Source organism: Brachionichthys hirsutus, unplaced genomic scaffold, assembly GCF_040956055.1.
Source record: "Brachionichthys hirsutus isolate HB-005 unplaced genomic scaffold, CSIRO-AGI_Bhir_v1 contig_1296, whole genome shotgun sequence".
NCBI classification, from domain to species: Eukaryota; Metazoa; Chordata; class Actinopteri; order Lophiiformes; family Brachionichthyidae; genus Brachionichthys; species Brachionichthys hirsutus.
The window spans coordinates 1,870-11,838 of record NW_027181144.1 but is presented as its reverse complement, the minus strand read 5'-3'; the positions used below and the strand labels follow the sequence as shown (position 1 = coordinate 11,838).

General features: G+C 54.9%; 1 protein-coding gene across 1 annotated transcript; it reads right to left on the bottom strand.

Moving 5' to 3' along the window:
- Positions 1-25: 25 nt before the first annotated feature.
- Positions 26-9,603, bottom strand: LOC137917320 (protein Jumonji-like; the record flags this gene model as incomplete). The annotated part of the gene is made up of 8 exons (XM_068760122.1): positions 26-144; positions 235-305; positions 405-523; positions 636-728; positions 1,523-2,073; positions 2,593-4,036; positions 7,374-7,609; positions 9,385-9,603. Coding segments are annotated over 8 exons (2,852 nt in total), but the record flags the coding sequence as incomplete, so codon positions are not given.
- Positions 9,604-9,969: the final 366 nt, after the last annotated feature.

Below are 9,969 nucleotides of genomic sequence, written 5' to 3'. Positions count from 1 at the left end.
TGATTCCTGGTGTCCCGAGTGAAACTCACCAAATGCAATCAGCACCAGTGTGTAAGTAATCGATATACGGAAGGCGATTTTGGTCTCGAGACCAGCATGAGGTAGAAAAGACCATGCCAACGTTGAGCCAGGGAATGGTCACCCCTGGGGAGTCGAGGGAGAGGAAGATCAGATGATTAGCACCGGGAAAAATGCACAGAAACCGAGGAGGTGATGCATTTTGGGTGTCCTTACCGGGCACAGCACCGAGATGCCTCAGAATGGATCCAGCGTTGTTGGGGAGGACGGTGAGGTTCCATCCATGTCTGTGGTAAAGACGAGAGAACTGTTTAACCCAAGACTACCGAGACAACAGAACCAGCTTCGATGCTAACGGCTGGCTGTAACGTTTACGAGCTACGCACTTCGAAAACGGTTCCGACTTTCCAGTGGGAAAACCGCTACCGTGCGTACTGGTGTCCACCTTCCCACAATGCACTGCCACGTGGCAGTCCCTCTGCTCCACGAGCCTCCAGTACTCTTGCTGCAAGAACAAAAGAGAAGGAACGCTTGAAGCTCTTCAAGAAAGAGGAATCATTTTCAGAGTTAGTTGTGACTTTTGCTATAAAGAATAAGACGGCTTGCAGGTTTTATACCTCGACCTCGGCGGCCCCCGGTTCCTTGGTAAAGCACATGGTCATGGTGTTCCGAGCTATCCTGAAGAAGTTAGTCAAAGACACCGATTTCCCCTGCAACAAAAGAAGGCTAATGTCAGTTTGGTTATATCCTGGTTTCGTGTCAGAGGAATGAACTCAAAGGGTCTTTTATTCCGTTCCATAATATCGTAACGCAAGGAAACACTGATGAGATGTTTTCTCGATGAGTCGGTAGCGGCCCTGGCTCAGTGTCCAAGCCTCTCCTGGGGGTAATTAGAGTTAATTATACCCTTGACATGCACTTTGTTCTCCTGATAGAAGAGAGAAATACAACCTCCTCTGTGGGGGCCCACTCGTGATAAAAACTGCTTTCAAGTCTGAGCTGATGGGTTGTATTTAGACAAGCCTGTCCTGTCAGGATGGCGATACCGTTCACATGTCACCGGGTTGAATGGCGCTCCTGTAGCAGCTCCTGGGCTGCTGTAGGGGGAATATCCAGGGGGATTTGGTTGCCCCGGGGGGGGGGGGGGGGGCATTCCTACTTTGTTCAGAACTAACAGAATAAACGTCCATCTATCCATTTTCTTCCACTTTTCGGGCCACGGGAGTTCCTGGAGCCTATCCCAGCCCCCGATGGGCGAGAGGCCGGGTGCACCCGAGGAACCCGGAGAGAAGAATTCTGCACAGACAGGGTACCTTCTTTCTGTGAGGCGACAGCGCTACCCGCTACGCCACCGTGTCGCCAGAATAAACCTAAATCCAGATAAGGAGGATTACTGACCACCTCGCTGCGTGGAACGATCAACAGCCGAACGGCCGCTACTCGCTCGCAGGCCGGCCCCTCTTTAAAATGGAACCATGAATGAGGACAGAACCTTGTTCCTCACCTTGTTGATACACTTGTGCTGGTCGCCGAGGACGCCGCCGCCGCCGCCCTCCTCCCGCTGCTGCTCCTCCCCGTGATGCCTGTCATCTTTGCCTAGTTTTTCCTGAGCGAAGAGCCTGCGACGGCCCGCTTTGACCCGAGCCTCCAGCTCTTTCAGACGGTGATAGACTCCATTGGTGCGGTGGTGCCCCGTCGCCCCCCCCACTACCCCGTCGACCAGCCCGTTCTTGGGCTCGTAGCGCGGCAGCACCAGCGCGCTCGGCGCCGACGAGTCCGAGAGGCCCTCCAGGGGGCCGCGGCGCAGCTCCAGGTGCTTCTTCTCCTGCAGCACCTCGGCCTGCAGTCGGAGGCGCTCCTCGGCGCCGAGCGAGTCGTAGGAGAGGACGTACTGGAGGTAGGCCTCCTGAAGCTTGGCCAGCCGGTCCTGCGCCGACTTGGGGATGCGCAGCAGGTCGGCCAGCTTGGTCCACTTCTTCAGGTCCATCACCTGCTGCATGCCGCCCATGTCATTGATGAGCTGGAAAAAACGTGACAGGTCCACTTCACAGCCACCTGTGCGGAGCAGGAGGAAGGAGGTTAGGGGATCGAACAACGGAGTCGGACGGGAGTCGAACCCGGAACCTTCTCTCTATGAGGCGACAGTGCTAGCCCCAGCGGGGTTCAGTTTTAAACGCTGTTCCGGTATGCCATGCGTCTCGCTAAAGAGTCCCAACAGCCAATTGAGACGTCACTGCGCCAAACAAATACGCGTTCTGATGATGTAGAACTGATCCGGGCACAGTCGAGGATGTCATTCGGAAGCGGAGGCCGCCAGATCGCTCCGGCTAACAGCCGCATAGCCCAGCTGCGCTCACTGGGCTAATCGGAATATCGCCGTAAATAACAGAAACAAACACGCGGACAACAAGACGATTCAACAATCGCACGAGGGCACAGGGAGAAAGTTCGGATACGGTTTCAGGCGGACGACAGGAAGGAACCTGCGTCTCACTGCTTAGTTAATTCAATCGACCCAGGAAGGGCTTGCATTCACACGGCCCGCCCACACGGAGGCGCGCTTGTTTCTCTCACCAATGACCGGTGGCTCGTCCATGGCAATGCCCTGAGATTTGAGGTGCTTGCGGATGCAGGCCAGACGCTGAACATTGGGGCCCCAGCGCCGGCCCAGCATGTGGACCCTCTGCACCTGTGTAACAAACCGCATCTCCTCACTCAGCTTGCACTCCGGTCGCCAGTCAGGGGGCGGGGCCACGCGGCACATCCCGGCCGCCTCCGCCTGTTCCCTCACAGCGTCCAAGTACACCAGAGGGTCCAGGAACTCTCGCGGAGCAGGCCGGAAGGCGGGGGCTTCGCCTAGTGCCGCCCAGCCCTCCGGCCTGCTGCGGTGGCGCTCCCACTCCTTTTCCTGCTCGTGTTCCTTCTGCCGTGTCATCTCTTTCTCACGCTCCCACTCCTTGTCCCGGTCAGCGGTCCGCACCGTCGCCGGTTTGAGCTGCCCGGGGCTGCAAGTAAGCAGAGAGGAGGCGTTGGAGGAGGACATGGAGGTTTGTTGGGGGTCTGAGGTAGTGCTGGCGTGGCTGGGATGGTTCTGTGGATGATTCTGGCCTGAAGAGGGGGAGGAAGAGGAGGAGCTCCGGCTGTGGGACCTACTTTGCTGCTGCTGTGCTTGCCTAATTAACATCAGCTTGCCAGCCGACGCCCGCTTGGGCCGCTGGTTCACCGGCTCCACGCTGGCTGCTGGTGTCGTGGGAGCTTGTTGAGGTGGGGGGGTGGGAGGTGGGAGTGGGGTCGCAGGCGGAGTTTTAGTCGAGGGAGGCGTTTCTGACTCGTGTCCATTAGAGACAGGCGTGGCTGGGGCGGAGCTTTGCGCGGCAGCTCTGTCTTGATTGGCCACCTTCTTGCTGCTGCTGCGCGTCTCCAGAGGCGCCGGTTGAACTTTGGCCTTCTTGGCCTTATTGTCAGTGGTTTTGGCTTTCTGTTCCACAAGCCCCGCCCCTACCGAGTTGAGCACCACCTCCAGACGCCGTTTGGAGTTGCGCAGTCCTTCCCGACCCGGGCAGTCGCCTGGGCCCTGCTGGCGCTGGCACAGTCTCTGTCCGTCCTCCTTGACCAGGGCGTTGTGCCGCTGCCCATTTAGCCGGCCGTTGATCCGAACGCTGGCGGCCACGTTGTGCAGCCCGTTGGATAGTAGCACCTGTTTGCGGGTTTTTGCATTGCTGTGGTGGGCCGGCGCCGCTGCTTTTCCTGAGTTGGCCAGCCCGTTGCTGGCTGCTGGCTGGCTGTGCTGATTGTGATTGTTCGCTGACGACGTTGCCGAGGCGGCGCTGCTGCTGCTGTGTTTGGTTTTCTTGACCAGTTCCTTCTGCTTGGCTTTGGTGTAGGTGACGTGGCCCTTGGACACGGTGGCTGTGTACTTCTTCACAGTTTTGGACGGCAGTCGGAAGTCGCGGGCCTTTTTAGCAGCCCCAGCAGTTTGTGCCGAGCCAGCCCGCGTTAGCCCGTTCACTTTAGAGACCTGAGACCAACAACAACAACAACAAAAAGAAAAGTGATCGATTATTAGGACAAAACGGGTCTTATCTTGAAGCTGTGGATAAGGAGCGGCAGGCGAGCGGTACGCAGATAAACCGGGTTTGATCAGTAGTACGATAACTTAAACCGCTACTGCCCGAGATCGTAGCACCTCAGATTCTGAACTTCAACCGGTCAGACCGACACTATTTTTAGAAACCAAAGCTATTCAGAGAACCAATCATCTGTCTTGATTACTATTATTTCAAATGCAGCAACACAAAGGCTGACATTTAGAAAATAATAAAAGGACAACACACAGACACGTTTAGAAAGAAGAAGAGGGGGGGGAAGGAGGCGTGGCTCCATTTGACCCGCTGTACGGTACGAGGTGGTGGTCGCAGGAATGAAGGCTAATTCAATCCAGGTATATTAAGACGCCAATTCGCCGTGCCACGGTTCACTATTCATTCAAGGATACAAGGAGTAAAGGTCCGGTTTGTGTTGCGTGTTTGTCAGAAAGAAACTGGGCGTGTGTGTGTGTGTGAAGTGTTTGAGGCCTCCAGCTGTAGATCAGAGGTCTGGCACACTGGAGTCTGGTTCCACGGCTGGATCGCTGGCTACAGCTGTGGGAAGAAACGTTCGCTGAGAGGAGATCCACAGCTGGGCCAGAACACGTTAGAGTCCGTCGTGTGACGCTGAACCGTGTTCGGGACTCCCTCTGGCTGTTCCCGCCCCGTCCTGCCCTCCCTCTGTTTCACTCCATAGCCTCATCTGCACACTTTTAGAGCTTCTCATTCTTCTCCTTCGTGCTGATTGGTCCTTACAACATCGTATTATATTTACTTTCTGTCTGCTTTTATTCAAAAATGTAAACAATGCACACGAAGTAGAGGTACACACTTTGATACGCAGGTCGTAACTGATCCCCGTCTGCGTGTGTGTTCCCCTCCAGACCAGCCGGAAGTTCAGCCGGCGCCGAAAGAAAAGAGGAGTGATGAAGTTATCAATCAGGGTCGGGCGCCACAGGAGGGAGGCGACAGCCGGCCCATTGACAGGTTTGTCTTTGTGTGTGTGTGTGTGCGTGCGTGCGTGTGAGTGTTTGTCTCAGGTGGTGGGGCCGACACAAAGACTGGGCCATTAAAAGATAAGGGGGGGGGGGGGGTGAAACCTAACCCTGCCTCCGTCAATATATTGCCCTCCAACACACACACAGGAGAAACAGAGGGTGGTAAGGAAAGCAGGAACGTTGGGAAGGAAGCCGCATCGGTGCAGATCAAAGGGCTAAAGCTAAAGCGTTAGCGTTAAAATAAGAACCAGCGGCTAAACAGGACTGAGCTCACGTAGCTGCTATTTTTGTCCGGCTACAGTTTGCTGACAAAGCACCCAATCTCAGAAACATGTTGTCATGACCCATTTTAGCCACCGGGGGGCTCAGTGGTCCGGCGGTCTCCGAAAGGGGGGCATGGCACGCTACCCTCAATTCTCTCAGGAAGAAAGAACACAGAAGGGTACGGAAATGTCCTTATCCTCACTCTGCTCGAGCGAAATCAGAGGGACGTGAGGATGACGAGCTGAATGAGGAAGACACACACGGAGGCAGGCGGTTCTGGAGTGGATTTCAGTTGCTTATTCGTGGGGAGGGGAGGGGAGGGGAGAGGAGGGAGAGAGAGAGGGGGGCGGGTCTAGATGACATCATGTGTTGCTATAGCCCAGCTGAGGCCTGGCAGGAAGATTTTTAACAGGCAACATCTGCAGGAGCCGGCTCAGAGACGAGGGAGGGGAGAAGAGAGAGAGAGGGGAGACGGACAAACAGACGGACAGACAGACAATAGAAAAAAAGACAGGAGAAAGTTTAACCCTCGCCAAGCCTCGCCTGATAAAAGGATGGATGAGGTGAGATCAGCTTTGTTCTGATGTCACACATCTAACCAGCCCAGCGAGGGCTGTGATTGGTCAGATTGTGTGTTCTTTCCAACCTGTTTCCTTCCGCTGGAGACTTGAATTGAAGGCATCTTGAAGAAAGAGAATGATGTTCATGATTGGGGGGGGGGGGGTCATCTAATGACAAACGTCCATCAGCAGTGATGAGGAGAGCGGACGATGAAAGGGTTAAATCCGACGCTGAATAATAAATCAAACGCAACGTCGCCGTAATTCATGGCTGCCGGAACGCCGCGACGGCGGACCATAAATCTGGCTCGAGCCTCCTTCCTCCCCGCCGCTGTCTGTTTAGGCGCCGATGCGCCGGCGCTCTGGGCAGGTTGGCGTTTCAGCAGATGGAGGAACGTCGCTACAGCCTGCCGCTAATAGCGTGCGGGGGGGCGCCAAAAGCCCGGGTTCGCTGGCCGTCGCAGGACGACTCGCACACGTTGGTTATTTCATTAAAAGGGACGGAATAATGCCGTTGCATAAAGAGGTACGCCGGTGTTCCGTTGATTCGAGTCGCTAATAAATTTGGGAAAATTGAATCCTAGCAAATTGAATTATGATAATGTCTTCAGCCTCCAGTTTTACGACAACATCATCACTTAACCTCTCGATGCGTGTTTTTCGCCGTCGACGCAGTTCTAAGTCTCGAGCGCACGCTACTCACGCACATACCGCTCTCGCTAATTGAAAGGAGCGCGAGGAAAGCGGGGAGAAAATGCACTAATCTCGTAAATGATGGGAGCCGGGTTGTCAAGGGCGACATCCATCTGTTGGACACGGAGAAGGAGACGCTGGGGGGGGGGACAAAGCGAAGCGTGAAGAGGAGTGCCGGCGACGTGAGCGAACCAGGAGAGGAGGAGGAGGAGAAGGGGGAAGAAAAACCTGAAGCCTGATAGAGGCTGATGCTCGGGGAGGAAGAGGAGGAGGAGGGGGAAATGGAAAAGAAGACAGGTAGAAAGAAAAGGGAGCTTCAGCAGACTTGTTTCTGAAGCTTTCTCACCGGAACCTCCTCTGTCTAATCTCCTCCTCCTCCTCCTCCTCTCACGGGTTTCGTGAAACCTGCTTAGCGGCACAGAGAGGAAGGCGGGCCTTCACAGCGGCCAGCGCTGCTATATATAGCTGCAGTAGCAGACCGAAACACAATCACTGCTCCCTCCGACGAGGAGAGGAGAGGAGAGGAAACAAAGGGAGCATTTAGGAGAGGAGAAGGTGCAGAAAGATTTGGGGAAAGTCGGATTTGGCAGATGGATGAAAGAAAACAAGATTTAAGAGGGGGCCAAACGAACATTCTTCACCTCAAGCTTCTTAATGCTGGATATTCCATGTCATCTCCAGTTAAAGGAAACGTTCCCTGCATGCAGGAGGGAAGTTTGTGAAGCTTCCCAACGGGCCTCCCGGTCATTCCGTACCTGTTTGCGTAGCTCCTCGCCGGCCCTCCTCGCCGGCAGCCCGTTGGCCGAGCCTCGACTGCTGGCCAAGGCCTGCTGCTCCCTCAGGTGCTCCCGGGCCTCCGCCCGCTCACTGCGCTCCCTCAGGAGGGGCGGTGGAGGAGGTGGCAGTGGCGGGGTTGGAGCGTCCCTGCTGTGAGCCCCCGCTTTGGGCCTGGGGCTCTCCCTGGTCCCCACTTTACTGTGGCCGTGGAACACTGGAGAGGAAACACAGACGCCGTTTCGTTTATGAAGGAACGCTACAGTCCAGCTTCGCACGACTCAAGTACAGCATGTGGTGTGTGCATGTGCGTGTGTGTGTGCGTGTGTGTGTGTGTGTGCGTGTGTGTGTGTGTGTGCAGACTTCACGCAGCATTTATTGAAGTGTAAAACACAACAAGTCAACATTAAGCCCCTGTAAAAAAAAAACCATGAATACCCTTAATAAGACGTATTCTAGACAGTCTTTTTCCTCTCCCTGTGCCAATGCCAATATGTGGACCCGAGTTCAATAACTTCTGGCACCGAACCACAAAGACCAGGCGGGAAAAGTCCACGCAAACATTGGAGTGACAGGCTTTTGGCCCGCGTTTAGCCACCAGTCAGTAAAATATGCACGACTTAAGGCGTGCATGAAAACGTCTTTATGCTGCATGTCAATGAACCTGTTCAAAATTGACACAGGTTACGTCGACCTTGTGGGGGGAGCGAGCTAATTAACATACACAGTCAATGGCGCTCTCTTCGGCCTTTATGAGGCTCCGTTTCGACTTTCATGGCAGCTTAATACGCACGGAACAAATCGCAGCAGGCCGCGGTACGCGAGGGGCATCTACGGTACGCGCGTAGCACGACTCGTACGGTACGCGCGTTGTGCTGTGAGAAAAGCGTGCTCGAGTGGTGTTTGAGCATCGGTGCATGCGTCCATCCGCAAAGGTGTGCGTGGAGCGCAAGTCGGACATTTTGAAGAGCGAGCTAAGCAAGAAACCGAGCTCATTTAGCTATGTCAACATGGCACGCTGCCGACCGAGTGGGGAGATGGAGCTCTGATGAATTGTCGGGCCTCTACTGTCGCTTCTCACCTACTCCTCCTCTTCCTCCTTCCTCGCTCGTGTAACGCTGCCCCCCGCTGGAAACCCGGCTACATACACCTGGCCGGAAGTATTGCGTGTCCTCCAGATTAAAATAGTTTCTCATGTGCTTCAAAAAAACTAAAACAATGGCTATACCTAAAATGTGCGGTGACACCAATCGATCTACAGACTCTACTCTTCTCTCCCCCCCCCCCCCGTTAGCCGCTAACAGAAAGAACCAACTGGTAGCATGTGCACTTTTAATTCCGTGGAGACAATTATGCGTGTGATTAAAACCCGGGCGTGAGATTGTTGCAGCATCATAACGCTGAGATCCCTTCTCCTAGACTCCAGTGTGTACCTAAACGCCGCGTGTATCCCGCCCTCATCCAATTGTCCACGCGCCTCCCCGAGGGGGGGGTGCACGCGTGTGCCGTCACGGCATCGTGTTTGTCGATGGGGGGCCCCCGCCAGCTGTTTCGGCGCATCCATAAACACCTTGTTAGGATTTAGCAAGCTAAGTGTTAATTGGCGTGGAAAGAGTCGGCGTGCCGCTCCGCTCCGTCCCGAGCGACCGAGCCGCTCCTCTGCTGTGGAAAACGAGAGCGGCAAACTCAGGGACGCGTTCAGGTTCACAGTCGAACACGATGCGAGACGGTCGACTCCCTCTCGTCCTGTTGCCGAATTTATTTAATACTTTCCAAATTGGATCTCGCTATCGCTCTCGAGTCGTTCTGCTGGGAAACGCCAGCAGAGAATATCAACTCCTCTATTCTCCTCAGACGGTAAACAGACGAGATCAGCCGACTGAATTCACAGTCCACCTCCACCAAAACCGCACCTCATCGGGAACGCCTGCCTTTCCCGTTGGGATCGCGTCGGAGAGGCGGCGACTCTGAAAGCGTTCGTCTCGTTCTCACCGTGCCCATTGAGCGGCTGCCGGGTGGGAATCCTGCCCTTGCGGGGCGTGGAATGGCAGGAAGCGGCGGCTGAGGCGTGACTGCTGCTTCCCCCACTGTGAGAGTGGACCCCGCTTCCATTCCTGACCTCCTCTTCCTCCCTGCCTCCCTCCTCCCCCAGGCCCGCCTCTTCTTGGGAGCCTCCAAAGTACGCCACGTTGTCGGGCAGGGCTGACGAACCTGGGTGAAGAGGGAGCAAGAAGAAAGGATGAGAAAGGACATGAAAGGACTGACGTCTAATCTCGCCATCAATCCGCGAGCGGTGAAATATTCATGCGGGAATAGAAGCCGCTTGTGAAAGACGGCGATCCTGCTCCTGTAGTTTCACCTGTAATTAGCGCAGCCGGCGGCCTGTTGCTGCTTTGTAAACTACTCTGCACACAACGGCCCATTGTTAGAGTCACACGCATTCAAAGCGGGAAAGCACGGCACAATGCTGAAACAATTTGCAATACAAATCGCAGCATTTATTCCGTGTCTGAAGACCGCCATTATCCTGCAGGTAACGAAATCTGCATCTATTTAGCATTTTATCTACAGACATTG